The sequence below is a fragment of the Microchirus variegatus genome, assembly GCF_963457635.1.
Source record: "Microchirus variegatus genome assembly, chromosome: 15".
Classification (NCBI taxonomy): Eukaryota; Metazoa; Chordata; class Actinopteri; order Pleuronectiformes; family Soleidae; genus Microchirus; species Microchirus variegatus.
This window is the reverse complement of record NC_139816.1, coordinates 1,915,117-1,937,664: the sequence shown is the minus strand read 5'-3', so window position 1 is coordinate 1,937,664 and position 22,548 is coordinate 1,915,117. Positions and strand designations below refer to the sequence as shown.

Sequence of the window (22,548 nt, the reverse complement as noted above, 5' to 3'; positions counted from 1 at the left end):
TTTATTGGACATTACTGGATACAGACCAATAAGTGTAAACAAAAATACTGGGTATTTACCTGGTTTCTATATGGTGAATTTTAGTGTATTATTGTGTTATAAGCTGGTAATAAGCAGGTAGCTACAGCCCCCAATTACTAGCTATTTACCCAGTAAATATATGGTAACAGAAATGTGTTACTTGGTATTAACCTGTAATTAGAAGGTAAGAAAAATGGCCAAAATACTGGGTAATTACCCAGTAAATGATAAAGTGTTATTATATTAACGCTTATATTACTAAACGCTAAACTGTAGAACTGCAATCTGGTCATTAAAATTATTACAAATGGGATTTCTTTCTGTTTTTTGTTCCTTTGGTGACCCTCAGTCCAATGTTGGGTTCCTAAATTGGCCTCAGGTATCACAACTTTGAGAACCCCTGATTCAGAGACTCATTTTAACAATCGGGGAGTCACGTAAACACGGCGTCACGCGCGTCTTTTTTCCGGTCAGTCGTCATGGAAAACGCGCCGTGCGCTAACGTGCGTTAACATTGACGGGGTTAACCGCCGTTATCGCGTTAATGTGCTAGAAAATGAATGAGTGAATGAATGAAATGAGGACCAGACGCTGTGATTGGCTGGTTGTTTGGTAGGTAGATAGGTAGGTGATAGGTGGTAGGTGAGTTGACAAAGACGGCAAAGATACGCTTTATTGCTTTTCATGCACTTTAAATGAAGAGTAGCTGTGAATGTGTGTTAATTACCACCATGACTTCAGTTCAGGGAAACGAAGAGTGAAGAGTTTCACTTTGTCCTGATAACATCAGCTCTTTTAATACAGCATGAGCTAACAGGCCCTGAAGCTTCTGTTTAGCTAAATAGCTAATGAGTCTTATCTTGTATCAGAGCTAATGAGCTGCAGCTCCACAGAGGAACGCTCAGTGAGTCTAATGAATAAATCCACCATCGTCCTCTCTGACACAGAGTGATGTGTGTGTGTCTGTGTGTGTGTGTGTGTGTGTGTGTGTGAAAGTCACATGATCATTTTTAGTCTGGTCCACTTTTGCTTCATTCCCCAAATCCACCGTTTCGTCACGATTCTTTGTTTCTGTCGTCATGTGACGAGCTTTGCATGTCATTAATACAGAGAGAATATGACATAGTGTGTGTGTGTGTGTGTGTGTGTGTGTGTGTGTGTGTGTGTGTGTGTGTGTGTGTGTGTAGACCACAGTCTCACCAAATCTAACATATTGAATAAACATCACCAGGATCATGACTTATTTGTTGATGAAGTGCAGTGACCCACACACACACACACACGCACACACTGACTCGCACACACACACACACACACACACACACACACACACATTTATATAGTTCAGTGTGATGTGGTGTAAACAGTGGGGCTTTTATACAGAAAAAACAACAAAAACTAAATCTTAATGTTCTACCAGTGTTTGACTTCCTGTTGTTCACGTTTATGTTCATACTCACTTTCACATTCATGTTCACGTTCACGTTTATGTTCATATTCACGTTCACGTTTATGTTCATACTCATGTTCACGTTCACGTTTACGTTCATGTTCACGTTCACGTTCACGTTTATGTTCATGTTCATGTTCATACTCATGTTCACGTTCACGTTTATGTTCATACTCATGTTCACGTTTATGTTCACGTTCACGTTTTTGTTCATACTCATGTTCACGTTCATGTTTATGTTCATACTCTTGTTCACGTTTATGTTCATGTTCACGTTTATGTTCATACTCATGTTCACGTTCATGTTCATACTCATGTTCACGTTCACGTTTATGTTCATACTCATGTTCACGTTCACGTTTATGTTCACGTTCACGTTTATGTTCATACTCATGTTCACGTTCACGTTTATGTTCATACTCATGTTCACGTTTATGTTCACGTTCACGTTTATGTTCACGTTCACGTTTATGTTCATACTCATGTTCACGTTCACGTTTATGTTCATGTTCACGTTTATGTTCACGTTCACGTTTATGTTCATACTCATGTTCACGTTCACGTTTATGTTCATGTTCACGTTCACGTTTATGTTCATACTCATGTTCACGTTCATGTTTACATTCACGTTCATGTTTATGTTCATACTCATGTTCACGTTCACGTTCATACTCATGTTCACGTTCATGTTTATGTTTATGTTCATACTCATGTTCACGTTCATGTTTACATTCACGTTCATGTTTATGTTCATACTCACGTTCATGTTTAAGGCTGTGTAGATGCTGTCACCTGTGCACGTCATTCAAACAGTTGTGTTGTTGCATGTTGGTTGTGTAGCTCTGTGGCTGTTTGCATGTTGCATGGAGTCTCGTGTGTGTGTGTGTGCGTGCGTGCGTGTGTTGATAATATGATGAGGAAGAGAAAAGCACAGTGTCATCTGTGGACCTGCTTTAGTAGACGGAGCATCTGGCAAGGGTGGAGGTGCGTTTGATTTATTCATCACTGTTGTCCACACACTCCTCAGGGAGCAGATGCAGGACACAGTCGGTACAAGTAGTAACTGGGTCAGAGTTAAGACAACATCAGCTGAATCCTGACAGAGCATAGTGTGTGTGTGTGTGTGTGTGTGTGTGTGTGTTCTTGTACTTGCAGCATACTGAGGACCAGTGAGGGTTTTTAACCAACAAAGTGAGGTCATTTTTACGGAGTGAGGAGATTTTGGCCGGTCCTCACATTGTTTTCATTAAAATCACTTCCTTAGGATGCTATAACATGCTATACGTGTTTGTCAAATTTTGGGTCAATTTTTTTTTGTCAAATTTTGGACCAAATTTTTTTGTCAAATTTTGGACCAATTTTTTTTGTCAAATTTTGGACCAATTTTTTTTTTTTAATTTTTTGTTTCAAATTTTGGATGACATAGTATAGTATGACGTTTTTGACAAATTTTGGACCAAACATTTTGGGTACAAACATTATTTTGTCAAATTTTGGACCACATTTTTTTTGTCAGATTTTTTTATAATTTTGGACCAAAAATTGGGGTCAAATTTTGGACGACGTAGTATAGTATGACGTCTTGTCAAATTTTGGGCCAAATTTTTGACCAAAATGTTTCTGTCAAAGATTTTTTTCAAATATTGGACGACAGTATATTATTACATTTTTATCAAAATTTGGACCCCAAAAAAAACAATAATAATAATAAAAGTTTTCCAGCCCTTTTTGCTCTGGGGCTCCACCTGCAGACATTTTATGGTACTGCAACCAGTAGTTCTTTGTAGATGTCATTCATGAAGTAGATATTTGTAATTGTGGTGATTTATAAAGTGGAAATGCTGGTCCTCAGTATGCAGCAAGTACAAATGTGTGTGTGTGTGTGTGTGTGTGTGTGTGTGTGTGTGTGTGTGTGTGTGTGTGTGTGTGTGTGTGTGTGTGTGTGTGTGTGTGTGTGTGTGTCCTGCACTGCTGCATGTCACCACTGCTGCATGATCAAGACAAATATAGAGTATTGATTGGATGAGTTGCAGATAAATTGTTGACAGCTTTACTAATCTGCTTTCTTTCTTTCCCCTCCCTTTATCCCTCCCTCTCATCCCAATGTGTTATTCTTTATCTAATTATTATTTAAATTTATGCCACTTTTATTATGACTTTTATATCATTATTTATTCAACATTACCTGTGTTTCCTGTGTTGCCTCCTCCTTCGCTGCTTTCCAATCCCATTTTTCTTTTGCTTCATTTCTGCACTCGTCTCCCTTGTTTTCTTCTCCCCCTCCTTTCTAAATCCCCACGCTTCAGAGGACTAGATCCCGCCTCCACCACCATGCCGACTGTCAGTCAGCTGTGCTTCTGCTTCAGTGCACCTCTCCCCACGCCCTGTGCAACACACACACACACTCACACACACACACACACACACTAAAAGAAAATCTAACCCAACCCTAAAAAGAATTCTAAACCTGGAACAAAGTCTGAAAAGCAGCCAAGATGGAGGACCAGGCAGACTGAAGGACACACACACACACACACACACACACACACACACACACACACACACACACACACACACACACACACACACACACACACACACACACACACACACACACACACACACTCACACACACACACACACACGTTGTCAGTAATGCACCAAAGCCCATAGAGTAAACCAGTGATTTTAACATCACAGCACACAGGAGTTCACAGGAGTTGTCGATCCACTGCTGCCTCCATCACTAACTTATAATGTCTTATTTAGTAAAATTCGGCTTTTAAAATATTTAATTTAGGGCCAATTCCAATTCCAATCTTAACCCTCGAGCTCAACCCTTAATCTTAACTGGCCTCAAAACCAAGTGTTGAGGGTTATTTTGTCACTTAGAAATGGGACACCCCTTAAATGCAGATACGTCTTCAGACTGTAGGGGGCAGAATAACGCCAAAGCTGCGTCCAGTCTGTCAACTCCAAAAAAGAAGAAGAAGACATTTACGTCAGGATTATTTATTCTGATCCGTTTGTCAGTCAAGTTATTAGGTTGTCAGTTAGTTATAAGATGATACTCATACAAATATTCAGCTGACAGTTACCACACACCACGACTTATTGAAAAGTAAACCACACCGGCCGACTATTGACAAAAGATGGTCAAATAAAAATAAATGTTAGGTAACAATGACGTCAGTAATCCATAATATGGGCCTAAACTAAGATCATTTTTATATCTCTATTAACAAAGAAAATACTTCATTTGTATCGCACTCGTTTCGCTGCTTTCGACGCCATCTTTCTAATGTGAAAACACGCAATGCATTCTGGGTAGCTCTTGCTCCCAAGGGTGGTCTCTGAAAATCTCAATATTGAGGGTGATACAGACCTTAAACTTGGCCTCAACTTAATTTTTCTGAGAATCAGGACAGAACTTGGACTAGAGGGAGAGCATTTTTGAGATTGAGGGTTAAGATTGAGGAATTGGAATTCACCCTTAGACTTAACTCAGTGACACAAAGTGACCACACGAGGCAGCAGTAGACCAGCAGCTCGCAGCTCGCAGCTCCTGTGTCCCCCCCCCGTGAGCTAAAATCACTGATTTTCTCTATGGGCTTTGGTGTGGGAGAGTGAGTGGTTCAGAGATGGAAGTGGAAAACACAGTCTTAAGATGGAACGGGTGTAGATTTTATTTTGTCACTGAAAGGCATTTAGACACACTGAAGCACACACACACACACACACACACTGTTGTTCTTCTTATTTCTCTCCTGTCACTGTCATTAACCAACGTTATAGTGGACAATCATTAATGTGAAGACACCTCTTTGACTGATGAGCTTTCTATACCAAATTATCCTTAACATGCAAACCCCCCCCCCCGTCATTACTAATGCTGTGCTATTGTGTCATTATACTGTATATGCAATACATCCAGTCAAGCACTTGAGTTCACTTTTTGTCTTTTCCATGTAACGAGACACGAGCTAGCGCAAAAAAACTGGGCCTCATTCACACAATATTTCGACCATCAAACGTATTATAGTTCATTTTCACTAAAAAATAACACCTGGGAATATTATAAGCACTCTGATGTTTTTGATTATCCGTAGAACACACTTAACACAAACACGGTTCCTCAGAATCATCTCACACAGATATGAAGCAAAGTCTTGTCATGCATGGTGTGTGTGTGTGTGTGTGTGTGTGTGTGTGTGTGGAGATAAAGCTGTTAATGAGGCCTGGTGTGAGACTAACCCCTCGCCAACTCGTAGCTCCTCGTCTGTTATGGAAAACGTCCAAAGAATAGTTACAGTTAGCTCCAGTTAGCGTCTCACTCTGAATAATAATAATAATAATAATAATAATAATAATAATAATAATAATAATAATGCACTCTATTATCTGTGATTCTTTTCATGTTTAAATGCACGGCGTAAAACAGCAGCAGATTATTTTCCAGATGATCCTTTTCTACTGTAGCTGTGCCTCTGTGTGTGTGTGTGTCACCTGCCTGCACTTTGATGCTAATAAAGCAATATATATATAACACACACTCTGACTGACTTCTTTCTTCTCTCCACTCTGAGCTGAAACCTCTGAGCTAACGTCTAACTGCTGAGTCCTCCTCCTCCTCCTCCTCTTCCTCCTCCTCCTCCTCCTCCTCCTACTCCTCCTCCTCCTCCTCCTCTCATCTTTCCCTTGCAGCTTTATTTATGCACAGAGTGATTTCCTGTTGCAGATGTTTTTTATACCTCGGCATCTTTTAGAGAGAACGGGACGCTCCGTCACACTGGCTGTAGCCTTTAGAGCATTGGTTCTCAAAGTGCGGCCCGGGGGCCAACGGATGAATTACAGTTGATAGTTTTAATCCAGGAGCTACTAAGATTGTTAAATATTATTGGACATTACTGGATACAGACCAATAAGTGTAAACTGTAGAACTGTAATTGGATGACATAGTGACAGAGTATAGGATGACTTTTTTGTCAAATTTTGGACCAAATATTTTTTGAAAAAAAAAGTCAAATTTGGGACGGCATATATGTCATTTTTGTCAAATTTTGGACCAAAAACTTTTTTCCCCAAAATTGTAATATTTTGAACGACATAGTATAGTATGACGTTTTTGTCAAATTTTGGGCCAATTTTTTTTTGAAAAAAATTGTCACATTTGGAATGGCATATGTCATTTTTGTCAAATTTTGGACCAAATTTTGGGCCAATTTTTTTTTTTTTAAAGTCAAATTTGGGATGACATAGTATTGTACAACGTTTTTGTCAAATTTTGGGCCAATTTTTTTTTGAAAAAAATTGTCACATTTGGAATGGCATATGTCATTTTTGTCAAATTTTGGACCAAATTTTGGGCCAATTTTTTTTTTTTTAAAGTCAAATTTGGGATGACATAGTATTGTACAAGGTTTTTGTCAAATTTTGGACCAAAAACTTTTTCCCCAAAATTTTTTTACATTTTTAACGACATAGTATGGTTTGACGTTTTTGTCAAATTTTGGACCAAATTTTTTTTTTTTTTTTTAATTGTCACATTTGGGACGACATATATCATTTTTGTCAAATTTTGGACCAAATTTTATGGGGAAAAAAATTGTAAAATTTGGGATATGTCAAAATCAAAACAAAATACTCTTCTTTTTCAAAAACAAAACAGTGCTATACTCCCTCTGCACAACATTTATCAGAGCAATCCTGGGTAACCTACGGTAACTGACGCTTACATGTCCTTCGCTACCATATTTCTTTAATTAACGTAATTTATAAAGAGTGTTGTCGTCTTTCTGCCGTGTTTTCCAATCGCTCGCTCCTCGTGTTATTGATCCACACACGTCACGCGCTTGCTGCAGCTGCACGAAACACTGGTGCATTCGAGGTGTTTTTATAGCATAGGAATTTACACGCGCGCCGCGCCGTGCAACGCGTTCATCATTTTTCTTCGATTACAATCTTTTTGTGATCGTGAGAAGAAAAAAATCTAATTCTGTGTAGCTGCTGTTCTGTAGCTCCTCATCATATCACATGATCTCCTTCTGCTGGGCTTTGGACAACATGACACTGTATATTATATATATTCTATAAAAGAAAACGGCACCAATCATAAACAGAAGGACACACGCCTAAGAACACACGTGTGTCTGTAGCTGTTAGCTGTTAGCTGTTAGCTGTTAGCTGTTAGCTGTTGTGCTCCATCCTAACTTTGTCTTGACCTTCTTTGTGTCAGTGTTTGTCAGATTTTATTGGCAGGATTAAGGACTTTGAGTTTCCCGCAGAGGATTTTCTGACTCTCCTCAACACATTTTTCCTTTTTTTTTTGTTCGCTCGTATTTGCATTCCAGCCATCACGCTTCCCCCTCGCTGTCATGGATCGCAGGGGGGCTCTGTGTGTGTGTGTGTGTGTGTGTGTGTGTGTGTGTGTGTGTGTGTGTGTGTGTGTGTGTGTGTGTGTGTGTGTGTGTGTGTGTGTGTGTGTGTGTGTGTGTGTGTGTGTGTGTGTGTGTGTGTGTGTGTGTAGCTCTGAGCTGCAGAGACACTACAGTCAGTACCCGTCAAATCAACAGATGAAGGGAACAAGTGCACAGGAGGAGAAGGAGGAGGAGAATCACTAGTTGCCTGGCGTTGAATGATGATTCCCATTCACAGCGTTTCACTTTAAAGCTGCGAGACAAGTGTGAGGCCTCACACACACACACACACACACACACACACACACACACACACACACACACACACACACACACACAGAGGCTGAGTCACACCTCTGAATCCATCGACTGACACCACAATAAAAAGACTTCACAAATACCTTCAACCACACAGAAAAGCTCTCTCTCTCTCTCAGTGAGAGAGGATTTAGGTTTCCTCCTCTCAGCTCAGGGATTAAAGCTGCATCATGAATATTTAAAGGAGATTTCTGACACATCACTTCTTCATGTGAAAGACTCTGACGGCGAGTGTGAGCTCCACGAGGAGAATAAAGAATAACTGGCAGCAGTCGCTGTGAGTCAGACGTCCTGTGATGGTGTCACAGTGAATGGATCCTGTTTAAAAACCTGCTGTGTCCTCAGATGATGGACCGTTTTTATAACATAAATAACATAATCTGCAGAACTCCTCTAATCTGACTCTTTAATCCAGGGGTTCTCAAAGTGTTGATACCTGAGGGCCAATTTAGGAACCTAACATTGGACTGAGGGCCGCCAAAGGAAAGAAAAAGAAAAAAAAACGGAAAGAAATCCCATTTGTAATAACTATGTTGCCAAAATTAGACAAAAACGTCATACTATACTATGTCATTCAAAATTTTAACATTTTTGGGGGAAAAGGTTTTGGTCCAAAATTTGACAAAAACGTTGTACAATACTATGCTGTCCCAAATTTGACAATTTTTTTAAAGAAAAATTTCAGTCCAAAATTTGACAAAAATGACATATATGCTGTCCCAAATTTGACCATTTAAAAAAAAAAAAAAATTCTGTCCAAATTGTGACAAAAACGTCACACTATACTGTATCATCCAAAATGGGAAAAAATTTTGGGAAAAAACGTAAATGCCAAAATTTGACAAAAACGTCATACTATACTATGTCGTTCAAAATTTGAACATTTTTGGGGGAAAAAGTTTTTGGTCCAAAATTTGACAAAAAAGTCATACTATACTGTGTCACTATGTCATCGTAAATACAGTTGTACAGTTTACACTTATTGGTCTGTATCCAGTAATGTCCAATAAACATTTAACAAGCTTAGTCGCTCCTGGATTAAAACTATCAACTGTAATTCATTGCGGGGCCGACAGAAATGTTTCTGCGGGCCGACATTGGCCCCCGGGCCGCACTTTGAGAACCAGTGATTTAATCTATTGTTTTATTTCGTCCTCCTTTACGCACTCTCTTCATGCTGTTCATGGGTAATGCAGGAGCTCTGTATGTGTGTGTGTGTGTGTGTGTGTGTGTGTGTGTGTGTGTGTGTGTGTGTGTGTGTGTGTGTGTGTGTGTGTGTGTGTGTGTGTGTGTGTGTGTGTGTGTGTGTGTGTGTGTGTGTGTGTGTGTTCTTTTTTACAAAGTGGGGACATTTTTGACCGGTCCTCACTTTGTTTTTTTTCGTTCACGTCCTCAGGTTGTAAACATGCTTAATTCTGATTTTTTTTAACACAGTTCCTCAATTTGGTACAAAAACCCGTTTTCCAGTCCTGGTGTTTCACACATGTTTTGCTCTGGGGCTCCACCTGCAGACATGTTATTGTACTGCACCCTGTAGTGCAGTACCATACTGGTTTTTTTCGATGTCATTCATGAAGTAGATATTTGTAGTAGAAGTAGAATTTTGTTGATTTATAAAGTGGAAATGCTGGTCCTCACTTTGTCAGCACTTTTGCCTGGTCCTCAGTATGCAGTAAGTACAAGAATGTGTGTGTGTGTTGTACTCTCACACACTGTAAAGCACATCTGCTTACACAGACACATTTCCTTTTTGTCACTAAGTAGGACAGGTCACATCATATCGTGAGTGTGTGTGTGTGTGTGCACGTTTTTCTATCCTCGCGGGGACATTTTCACCTTGTGGGGACATTTTTTTTTTGTGTGTGTGGCTTTTTCAGGCTTAAGACCAGGTTTTAGGGTCAGGCATTGAAGTTGTGATGGTTGTGGGGTTAGTCATGGACTCCGTCATTATGTCTGTGAGGTTTTGTGTGCTGTGTTTCTGTAAGGAGGAGGTTGAGAGGACCTACAGGTGTCACAATAACACACACACACACAGACACACATTGTCACATGCAGTGCACCTTCCCTCTCGACCGCCTGTCAGTGCACATCACGCTCTCTCACCACCGCTGCGTTATCCTCCTGACTCCTCCCCCTCCACACTCTCCTCTTCTTACACCAAGACACTAACACAGCATGTTTTGTAGCCGACAGCTGAGACACTATAGAATATATACCACGTCCCAGTTTGTCCAGATGTGTCCTTCCTCGAGAGGGAAGAAGAAGAATGTTCCTTCGCCCAGCATGTACGATTAGAGGAACAAATGAACACATGAAACAGAGAATCCTGGACAGTTCTGTTGATGCTGGTGCTGTTTCCTCTGTGTGTTGATGCTGCTATAGTAGTTGCTATAATAATAAGACCTCGTCTTCTCGAGTTGCTGGATTAATAAAACTAGGCCACGCGAGGATGTCGTTTAGTCACTGTTCATATCTATAAAGGAAGGATTTGAAACTAACAAAAAAAGAGGGGAATCTCTTCAAATAGTGACTAATCTAACTCCAAATGGGCTTGGTTAAATACATCTCGACTCCTTTAATCCCTCCTTTGGACCTGTTTGTCTGAGACACGTTCATCTGTCGTCCTTTTAAAGGAACACTGTGTAGTATTTATGGGTTTATATAACCCAAAATCCACTTTTGTATACATATTATGTGCTCTTGCATTGTCTAGTCGCTGTATAATAGTTTTTGTTTCATTTTCGTAGTGTTTCAAAAAGTCATGTAAAATAACATGGTCGCGGACCGCTGTTGCATAGTCACTGTTAGCAGAGAGACGCCATGTTTCTACGGGAGCCTGTAAGGACAAACGCGAGAGAACAAATCAAGCGTCGCTTTACTTGTAGCGGAAGTCCCGCCTCCACTGACGGAGCAGGAAGTCTGAGGTATAAACAGCTCGCAATTAGCCATTAGAACGCTAACACAGAATGAAAAAAAATATATAAATTAAATTCGCTATCTTACATGTCTTAGACCAGAGCTAATACGATATACAAAAGACACACTTATACGTCTGAGTAAATACTAGAACCTCATCTGCTGACACGGAGAAAGACGACGAGGACGACATTTGACCGGCTGAGGACACCGTAGCGCTCAGGGAAGGGAGGGGGTGAGCAGAGGAGCAGTTCTTTGTTGTAAATTTCAGCCTCTCCTCTAGATGGCACTATAAACTACTTACTTCACCTTTAAAGCTCACACAGACACGTTCTGTCCACTTATCCTCGGCAGTGAAGAGTCCAGAGAATAGAGACTTCTGTGAACATTAGGGCTGTAATGATACACAAACTCATGATTTTTGACCCACGATTCGATACATTCCACGGTGTTTTAACTGTGTTTGGTGAACATAAGAATGGTTTATATGAGCTTTTAGCTGAGTTTCTGACCTTTCTGTGGGTATGCAGCATGTCTGTGTTTGTTAAAGTTAGACATGGTTTTATGACGCTTTTGTCGCTGCGTCTGACGCTGCCCCTGGTAAAGAAGAGATTAACGCGATTAAAAAACTGTAATTAATTAATCACAATTAACGCGACAATTTGACACCCTAATAAAAATAAGTTTGGTAGCACTAACAGCTCATATCATGTGGCTGACTGGAAAAATAACTGGGAGTTAGAAAGAGCGTTTTTTGCAGCCTCGACACAGGTTCATGGCTCTGAGTATCGCGATTTCGATTTTCGATACGCATATCGTTACAGCCCTAGTGAACGAAAAGCTTATATTTAAAGTGTCACACACGTTCATAGCCTTTGTCCAGGCGAATACGTATCAGTCCTGTTCAAAGATTAATGCTGAGTCGTGAATCCAGTGGACACTCACAGCGTCCTCTTAGTGAACCATCACTGTGTGCCTGTGGTCCTGCACTGACCCTGATCCAGCCTGAGGAGCTGAGCGTGAGGCAGAGGAGGGCCAGAGGAGGCTGGGGTCAGCTGGAGGACAGCTGCAGGACTTCAGCACATCCTCTCAGCTCAGCCCAGATTAGAGCGAGAATGTAGAAACACACTTTGCTCCTCCTCACGTTCACTGTGCTCTATAATCGTCCTTAACGTGGACGTTAACGCTGCCTGAATCACAGTCTTCATCATCACTTCGGCTGAGTTCACTGCACGTTACAGTCGAGCCGCGTGTTATAGATATCATAGTCGGATATCATGACCAGGTTAACTGTTCACAAAAGCCGATTTCTGCCTCTTTTACTCTCACACAGGGAGGTTGTTTATATTCAAACAACCGCATAATAGAAGGAAGCAGATTCCACATCATTTACATGCAGTCGTGTGTTTGAATGTATATATGTTGGATAAAGAATATTTTACAAACACTATATATGTTGTTAAAAATCTAACAATGAGGATTCTGGTGTTTTTAAAGTAGTGTTTGTGTGTTTGTCCAATGAGCAACCATGTGTCCTCCAAACATGGAGTAGACTGTCTGTCTGTCTGTTTATATGTGTGTCTGTGTTTGTGGGTCTGTGCGTGTGCGTGTGTGTCCTCGGATGTTAAGTTCATCTGTCAAACTCAAAGTTGCCGTGTCTCTGTCTTGCAGTGCATTGTTGTCCTCACGCTGAGGTCAGCACTGCCTCCCTGCAGCAGCATTAGCAGCAGCAGCAGCAGCAGCAGCAGCAGCAGCAGCAGCAGCAGCACAGACTCTTATGTAATTTGTAAATTGAGTTCACACTAAACACAGGATCATCACGTCTTCTGTCTCGTCGTAGAACAACGTCACACACGTCGGGGGCTTGAAGATCACGGAGTGACGTCGTGTAAGTCAGTAAGAGACGTGCAAACATGTCGTCAATAATCGTAAAGAAGCACAAAGTTACTGACAAAGACTTTTTGTGATTGGTTTCCACTTGTTGTAGGAGATCCTAAAGTCGAACTAAAATGGCGTCCGACTGAGATCAGTATCAGTGTGACCTCTAATGTCCGGAAACAGAGCTTTAATGATCAGTGAGGTGAAGTCATGTTGATTTCAGCACCATGGACAGCAGCCGAGCACAGCAGGAGAAGCCGCTTTCCTTCATTCTGCTGCTGCTGCTAATGCTGCTAATGCTACTGCTGCTGCTGCTTATGCTGCTGCTGCTTATGCTGCTGCTGCTTATGCTGCTGCTGCTTACATAAAGAGTGTGGTGATGACCTGTGTGTTCATCAGGACAGTCCGAGGCAGCAGCGGCATCAGCTGCGACTTCATCACATTTTGTGCTCGCACAGCAGAGACGGCGAGGACGAGCGAGGGCAAGGTCTGCTGCACCAGTGCGTTTTTCACTGTGACCCGACAGTGGAGTGACAGACCGTGCACACCCTGTCTCCCTGTCTCTCTCCCTGTCTCCCTCTCTGTCTCAGACATGGAAGCGTTTGTGTCTTTGGGTATTGTCCTGTCTGTTCGCCTCACTGTCACCCTCTGTGGACGCTGTTGGGGGAGGGTTACCGCTGGTGCCTCCCTCCCTCCCTCCCTCCCTCTCCTCCTCACTTCCTGTTTGTTCACCTCACTTTTTTCATGTCCATCGCTCCTCATGCCCGTCTTAAAGTGACACTGTGTAGTATTTATGGGTTTATATAACCCAAAATCCACTTTTTTATACATATTATGTGCTCCTGCATTGTCTAGTCGTTGTATAATCGTTTTTGTTTCATTTTCGTAGTGTTTCAAAAAGTCATTTAAAATAACATGGTCGCGGGCCGCGGTTGCATAGCCACTGTTAGCAGAGAGACGCCATGTTTCTACCGGAGCCTGTAAGGACAAACGCGAGAGAACAAATCAAGCGTCGCTTTACTTGTAGCAGGAAGTCCCGCCTCCGCTCTCTCCGCTTCGTCTGCTACGGCCGCGGTAGCTCCGCCCTCTCCCTCGCCTCACGACCCTCATCTGCTGACACGGAGAAAGACGACGAGGACGACATTTGACCTGCTGAGGATACCGTAGCGCTCAGGGAAGGGAGGGGGTGAGCAGAGGAGCAGTTCTTTGTTGTAAATTTCAGCCTCTCCTCTAGATGGCACTATAAACTACTTACTTCACCTTTAAGTCCTGTGTCCTCCTCTGACCCCGTGTCCTCGTCTCGTCTCTGCTTTTTTTTTCCACTTTTCGCCACACGGGTTAAAAGGTGACTGCAGGAGTGGAGAGGGAGGGAGGGAGTGTGTTGTTGAGGGGGAGATGTTGGCTGGCGGGGGTCTGGGACCTGAACCAGACAGACAGAGAGACGTCACAGCATGACATTTGTGTGTGTGTGAGTGTGTGTGTGTGTGTGTCTGGAGGTTCACAGTATTAGTAGCTCAGAGCTGAGTTGAGTCTGCAGCAGACACAGACTCAGAGTCTCTGAGCTGCTCAGAACAAACGACACTGAGTGTTGTTGCTGAGTGGGACCTGGATTTCTGCTTCTGGGGGAACATTTTGGCAGGTGAGAGTGTGTGTGTGTGTGTGTGTGTGTGTGTGTGTGATGTTCACTCCTTCATGTTGTGTCTCTGCAGGTTGTAAGCTGTCCTCAGTGGGACAGACGCTGTCCCTGTCTCATCCAGAGCCTCAGGGCGAGGTGCGACCTCTCTCCCTGGACCACACTCAGGCCGTGGACATAGACTTCCTCTCAGGTATGAAGGTCAACAACACACATCTATCTGTGCGACGATTAAACAGCAGTGTTTGTTCTATAGGAGAAGCTGATGCTTATTTTCTCAAATAATCAATCATCTGTTTGTTCATCAATGTTTCCAAAACCCACAAAGTCCTCATATGAGTGTGTGAGTGAATGAGTGAGAGTGGAGTGAAGCATCTTTGTGTGTCATCAAGACAAGAAAAGTGAGCTGTAAATACACAACGTTTACCTTTTCATTATTCCTTCAACTTTGAATCAAACCCAGTTTCAGTTATCAGAGCAACATTATACCTTTAGTTTAAGACGTGAACACTTTGGCTTTTAGTTCTGGTTTGGTTCTAGTTTGGTTCTGGTTTGGTTCTGTCCTCCTCCTCCTCTTCATCAACCCTAAACCTTCACATCAATCCACTTATCTATCAACTTACTTCAACTTTTTCTTTCCTTCTGCTCTTGCCTGTCCTCTGTCCTCTTTCCTCTCATTCTCTCTGTCCTCTTGTCCTCTCTGTCCTCTCATCCTCTCTGTCGTCTGTCCTCTCTGTCCTCTGTCCTCTGTCCTCTCATCCTCTCTGTCCTCTCTGTCCTCTGTTATCTTGTCCTCTCATCCTCTCTGTCGTCTGTCCTCTCTGTCCTCTCTGTCCTCTGTTATCTTGTCCTCTCATCCTCTCTGTCCTCTTGTCCTCTCTGTCCTCTCATCCTCTCTGTCGTCTGTCCTCTGTCCTCTCATCCTCTCTGTCCTCTCTGTCCTCTGTTATCTTGTCCTCTCATCCTCTCTGTCCTCTCGTCCTCTCTATCCTCTCTGTCCTCTGTCCTCTCATCCTCTCATCCTCTCTGTCCTCTCATCCTCTCATCCTCTCTGTCCTCTGTCCTCTCATCCTCTCATCCTCTCTGTCCTCTGTTATCTTGTCCCCTCATCCTCTCTGTCCTCTCTCCTCTGTCCTCTCATCCTCTCTGTCCTCTCTGTCCTCTGTTATCTTGTCCCCTCATCTTCTCTGTCCTCTCTCCTCTGTCCTCTCATCCTCTCTGTCCTCTCTGTCCTCTGTTATCTTGTCCTCTCATCCTCTCTGTCCTCTCTGTCCTCTGTCCTCTCTGTCCTCTGTCCTCTCTGTCCTCTCTCCTCTGTCCTCTCTGTCCTCTCTTGTCCTCTCTTGTCTTCTCTGTCCTCTCTTGTCCTCTCTCTCCTCTGTCCTCTCTGTCCTCTGTCCTCTCTGTCCTCTCTGTCCTCTGCCAGCGTCCATGGCAGGTTACTTAGATCCTCTGGACTCTCACAGCAGCTCTGCTCACATGATGGACACTGGTCTGATGGCAGCTTTCTCAGGTAGAACTTCCATCGTTCTCCTCAAACCTGAAGGTTGTGTTTGCTTGAACTTGGATTAACTGGATTAACTTGGAGTTATTTTCCACTGAAGGTTCAACAAATCATTGACTTAAATTCAGTAGATGATACAAATATTGTCCTCAATGATACCCGACAACCTAGTTTGTATACAATTTAAACTGCATTTTACAGTCTAATCTGGCTTTGAGTTAAGATTATTGAGGCTGTGTGTAGAATAAATCTCTTTAGACGGAAGAGTTCTTTAATAAAGATCTATTTTGTTTGTTATTTATTATAAAAAGCCTGTGTGAGGATAAAGAAACAAACTTACTTAAACTTGAAGACAACACAACGAACATGAAATGCAGCTCAGAAGATTTTCAGATTAGATTCTGTTCTTCAGTGAAATGTCAGTGTGGTGCAGCAGCAGCAGCAGCAGCAGCAGCAGCAGCAGCAGCAGTCTTCACACACATCACATGTGGAAAAGCGTAGCATTACCCTTCTCTGCCTGTTGCTTCCTCGTGTTTATCTGTTTATCTGCTGCTCTTCCTCAGGTTTCTCTCAGCCCAGTGAGATGGGCTTCAGTGTGGAGATGGCAGCTGCACCGCTGCAGGCAGAGAGACCTCCGAGCATCGCGGAGCCCCAGCAGTCCACCCCTGCAGCCGGGTTAGAGGCCCCTAAAGAGCACAGCCCCATGCTGCCTGAACCGCAGGTTCCTCGCAGCCCTGCAGACGTCTCAGCCGGTGAGACGCCGTCATCAGCTTCATCATCACTCTGCTTCATTTAGCTTCAGTTCCAGAGCGGTCCCTGGTATCATCTTAATAACCATTTACAATATTAAGGTATAACTGTGTAATAACTGTGTGATACTGCCTGATTCAACCCACAGAGGCTGCTGCAGTAAACTATCATCATCTATAGCATCCTCTACACACACACACACACACACACACACACACACACACACACACACACACACACACTCTGACTCCATCCTCCATCCTCCAAGGTCAATGCACATCTGATGCTGACATGCATAGGGTTTGCCATCAGGCCGTGGCTTCTTTATACTGTATAACTGTGTGTGTGTGTGTGTGTGTGTGTGTGTGTGTGTGTGTGTGTGTGTGTGTGTGTGTGTGTGTGTGTGTGTGTGTGTGTGTGTGTGTTAGATCCAGGCTTAACTTCAGTGTGGTCACTGGAACCAAACACAGCAGCTGAGCTCCTCCCATGGTTCTCTGCAGGTCTGTGTATTCAAAAGATCACGTGTTACATCTTCATCTGAGAAACCATGTCCGTGTGTGTGTGTGTGTGTGTGTGTGCACTGCTTTTAGAGACATGGGGCCAATTCCAATTCCTATCTTAACCCTCAAGCTCAACCCTTAATCTTAACTGGCCTCAAAACCAAGTGTTGAGGGTTATTTAGTCACTTAGAAATGGGACACCCCTTAAATGCAGATACGTCTTCAGACTGTAGGGGGCAGAATAACGCCAAAGCTGCGTCCAAGTCTGTCAACTCCAAAAAAGAAGAAGAAGAAGAAGACATTTACGTCAGGATTATTTATTCTGATCCGTTTGTCAGTCAAGTTATTAGGTTGTCAGTTAGTTATAAGATGATACTCATACAAATATTCAGCTGACAGTTACCACACACCACGACTTATTGAAAAGTAAACCACACCGGCCGACTATTGACAGAAGATGGTAAAATAAAAATAAATGTTAGGCAACAATGACGTCAGTAATCCATAATATGGGCCTAAACTAAGATCATTTTTATATCTCTATTAACAAAGAAAATACTTCATTTGTATCGTACTCGTTTACGCTGCTTTCGACGCCATCTTTGTTCTGTGAAAACACAGAGTTCATGTGAATGTTGTTGTCTAAGCTTTTCCAACTGGAAACAGAAGCTTGTAAACAGCTACATCCAAACAAATGAGTTCAAAATAACACGTTTAAAGATCAACAACTCCTGTGTGCTGTGATGTAAAATCACTGATTCTCTCTTTGGACTTTGGTGTGGGAGAGTGAGTGATCTGTGTCTTTACCTGTAAAGGTCTTACAACACAGTGTCCCACTTCAACAGGCATGCCAGTGCACTTTTTCTAGTTGGAGGTCGGAAGAGTCCCACGTCCAAATGGTTTGGATGGGCTCTGGAACGCAGCATTAGCTACAGAGTTAGCTACAGAGTTAGCTACAGAGTTAGCTACAGAGCTGTGTGGAATTGTGTGTTTGTGTTTCCATGTTTACTTGCTTTATTATGATATGAATGAGTGTGTTATAGCTTGAGGCTACAGTGACTCACTACAGAGCTGGATTCTCATTCACTAAATCAGCAGTGACACATGTTTTACTCGTACTCTTCATATATTTTCCAGTCCTTTCAGTGTTTTTTGTTGCCTTTGCCTCTTCAGTTAGGCTCAGAGATCCGGTTCCACATGCACATTTTCCATCTCCAATCGACTCTAAACTCTGCCCTCTTCACCCAGAACAAGGTGCCTTAGGCGACTGCTGGCTTGACCAGGCCGGTTGCCTCCCGACAGACCTCCCGTTTACCCCCAGCGTCTCCACGGTGATCAGTCGCCATGCGGGCCATCACCTCGCGGCCAGCCCCGATGACCCGCCTGACAGTTGGCCAGGCCGGGAGAGCGTGGCGTACGCCGGAGGCGACGAAAGAGACGGCGACGGATCGGACCGCAAACAGAAGAAGAAGAAGAAAAGGCGACAGAAAGACGAGGGCTCGTACGAGCAGCCCGAGGGCAGGCCTCACCCTGAGATGCAGGCGCAGGGCGAGAACACGCCTCCGGCCGAGGAGTTCTACCACAGGATCGGCCCGCGGCGCGACAGAGTGGAGGGCGCCTGGGAAGAGCAGCTGGGGAAGAGCGGAGGCCGAGGGAAGAAAGGGAAGAGCAGGAAGAAGCTTCCAGAGGAGTGGGCAGTGATGGCCGAGCCGTTTGTTCCTTCACCTGAATCGACGTCTCTCATCGCGGAGGAGGTGACGGTGGACTTAGGGAGTGCGGCTCATGCAAACCTGGACCTGGACTCCAGCCACAGCCCCTGGAAACAGGAGGTCTTCTCAGAAGGTCTGGTTCCTGCTCCTCTGTCTGAAGACCTCTTCTCCGCCACAGCTGCTCCCATCAGTCCACTGGTGCTCAACAGTGAGCTGAAAGCCACAGCTGCTCCCTTCACCATGCCCTCTCCTGCCAACCTCGTAACCCTCGACTCCGCTCCCGTCGCTCCTCACCCGGACGATCCCTTCGATCTCCTCATGGACACGGAGAACGTGAGCGCGCAGATCTTTTCTACGCCTTCTTCTTCTGCAGAGAACCGATCAAAGGCCGGCGACACAGTCGACAGCCCCTCCTTCCAAGAGTCTTACGTGCAAGGCATGTCCGAGGAAGACACCGCGCCCTTCAGCCCCGCCTCCCAGCCGACCCCTGACCCCTCACCGCAGGGCGGGGTGTTAGCCTCGGCTCCGCCTCTGTCGCCCTCCGATGCGTCGTGGCTCCTGAACGACTCAAACGTCGGCAGCAGCAGCAGCGACGCGTTTGACTTCAGCGAGGCGAGCTCCTCGGCTCGGCCTCCGGTCCTGGGCTTGTCCTTCAACACCCCGAGTCCAGCGCCGCTCCGCTGCCCCAGAACCACAGCGCAGGAGTTTCAAGCCAAACAACACAAGGAGGACAAATCCTCTCAGAAACAATCCAAGAAGTCTCGCTCGTCCTCCTCTACGTCCTCATCGTCGGCGAGGAGCCCCACCTCTTCGGGAGCGGAGAACTTCCCCCCACAGGAATCCCCCGTCACCAGCCCCTCTTCCCCTCCACCAGGAAACGCTCTGGGAGCTCCAGGATCTGGTCTTAACCCCGCGGCTAAGCCCTTCTTCCCCAGCTTTGCAGACCCTGTGGAAGAAGCAGCTGTGGTCGCTCCACCTGCTCCCACCACTGAAGGTTGGTCGCAGTCAAACCGCGGACAAATAGAGTTTGAATAATCACTAGTTTAAAGAAAAGCAGTAGTCATGCATGAGCTGTAGCTGATAGTTAACGGGTTGATTTGTTGGTAAGTAGAGTAACTAGAGTCTTTCACCGCTGCATGGACATATGTGTGATTTCCTGCCTAATCCATGATGTGATCTGTTGGTGACTAACATGGACTGAAGCTTGACTTTGAACTGTGACTGTCCATGATTCACTGCTGGAGTCATCTCTTTATTAACAGTGTTGGTGTTGACAGGTGTTTTGCTACTAACCAATCACACCCTTCCTCACATCTTCTCCGTCCAGGTGTTGACACTAATCACAGCCTGGTTCTCTCTGCATCCAGGTGTCAGCTGACGCTTCAGTTTTCCTGTTTCTTCTCTAACTCGCTGCCTGTTTCCTCACACTTTCCCCCGTGAAGGAGGAGAGACTTTGTGAACTCACCTCTTCACCTTCTTCAACGTAACCTTTGAAAAACATGCAGTGTTTAATAACTGTTGTCTAATGTTAGTTTTTGTTTGATTTTCTTTTACCTTCCATGTCCTGTGCTGATTGCTGCCGCGGCTGCTTCTCCACCACAGGTGAGTCCTGTTTTCATTATCGTCTCATATAATGAGGCTTTATTGTGTTTCCTGATGAATGTTGAGAGGGTAATGTGAGAGACAGCAGAACACGGAGGTTTTCTGTCCTTTGTTTCGAGTGGTTTGTCTCACTCATGTCTATCCTGATGATCTTCATTCTCTGAAGAGGATATTACAGTTTTTGAAGTATCAGCCGATGCTCTCTGAGTGTATTCAAAGCCAAATTGAGGCTGAATTATACTTTTTACATCCGCGAATATGAAATATGAAAAATAGAGTTTTACCTGATGAAAATCAAAATGAAGTGTGAAAGTAAATAAACACTTTTGATTGGTTTTCCGTCTCAAGCGCTCGGTTCTTAACGCAGAATCGGTGTCTAGCAGCGTGATTCATTAAGAGACTTCAGGCCTGTTTTAAGTCAGGAGGTAAAAATAGAACGACGTTTGACTCTTGTGTGTAAATCGATGTAAATCAGAGCTTGATGGACATCTCTTGTTTTAGCGTAACGGTGTATGTGTAGGATTGTTTACAGCAGATTTTACCTTTAAAGTCAAGCTTTTAGTTCAAAACCATCAAAATATGAACTCCTGTCTCATTTTGTTTTGGTTGTCGTGGAACATGGGGAAGTAAAAGGTAGAGCAGTTACCTGTATGATGATGCATCCATGTTGCTATTTGATGATATTTAAAGGTGAAGTAAGTAGTTTATAGTGCCATCTAGAGGAGAGGCTGAAATTGACAACAAAGAACTGCTCCTCTGCTCACCCCCTCCCTTCCCTGAGCGCTACGGTATCCTCAGCCGGTCAAATGTCGTCCTCGTCGTCTTTCTCAGTGGTGCGGGTGTACGCTCAGGTACTGGTGTTCCTTTATCCGCTGTAAAATACGTGTGGTATCGGCTCTCAGCCTCGTCTCGGCGCTCGATTTGTTGTCTCGCGTTTGTCCTTACAGGCTCCCGTAGAAACATGGCGTCTCTCTGCTAACAGTGGCTATGCAACCGCGGTCCGCGACCATGTTATTTTACATGACTTTTTGAAACACTACGAAAATGAAACAAAAACTATTATACAGCGACTAGACAATGCAGGAGCACATAATATGTATAAAAAGGTGGATTTTGGGTTATATAAACCCATAAATACTACACAGTGTCCCTTTAAGGTTTTGCTGTTGGTGCACATTTGCATGTCCATGTCAGTGTGTGTGTGTGTGTGTGTGTGTGTGTGAGACCTCGCAGTGTTTCATGTGCACGGCTGTGATTTATACGGAGACGCAGAGGACTCATTTCCACGTCCTTCCTGTCAACACTTCCTGTCCCCGCCTCCCCCATCGGAGGCTGTAATGAGGACCGAGGCAGCGCTCGGCTCACCACAGGAACAGCTCAGGGTTGAACCTGGCTATTAAGCAGCCTCGATCGATGCCCTCATGCTCCCACAAACACACACACACACACACACACACACAGTAGTTTCTGCCGTTTGCGAGTCACGTAGATGTGAATATATTGCAGCTGTGAGAACGAGAGGTTATATCATTAGGTGTTGGATTGACGTTGATGTCAGGTGTGAATGAGGAAAAGCACGTTTGTGCAAGTTCCGTGCTTCTGATGTGTTCTAGTGCAGAGAGAGAGGGAGAGAACACAGAATGCAGCTGTTTATTCTGTGTGTAATGAGAGCCTTTATCAGTGTCCAGGGGGCGGTGTCTGTGTCACCCAGAGTGGTGTTTAAGCCTGGTACAAAAGATATAAAGGCATGTGGAGCACAGGAAAATAAAGAAATAAATCAAGACAAGACAAGTGAGGTAAAGACGCGGAGAGAAATACAACGAACACATGCTTTGAGAATATTCAGAGGTG

General features: G+C 43.9%; 1 protein-coding gene across 1 annotated transcript in view; it reads left to right on the top strand.

Moving 5' to 3' along the window:
- Positions 1-22,548, top strand: part of LOC310937203 (uncharacterized protein) — a 72,075-nt gene that overhangs the window by 26,402 nt on the left and 23,125 nt on the right. The window contains exons 4-7 of the mRNA XM_083901424.1: positions 14,709-14,825; positions 16,059-16,145; positions 16,700-16,888; positions 18,635-20,089. Of these exons, the coding sequence (XP_083757550.1) occupies positions 14,709-14,825; positions 16,059-16,145; positions 16,700-16,888; positions 18,635-20,089 (1,848 nt within the window). The remainder of the gene's footprint in view (positions 1-14,708; positions 14,826-16,058; positions 16,146-16,699; positions 16,889-18,634; positions 20,090-22,548) is intronic.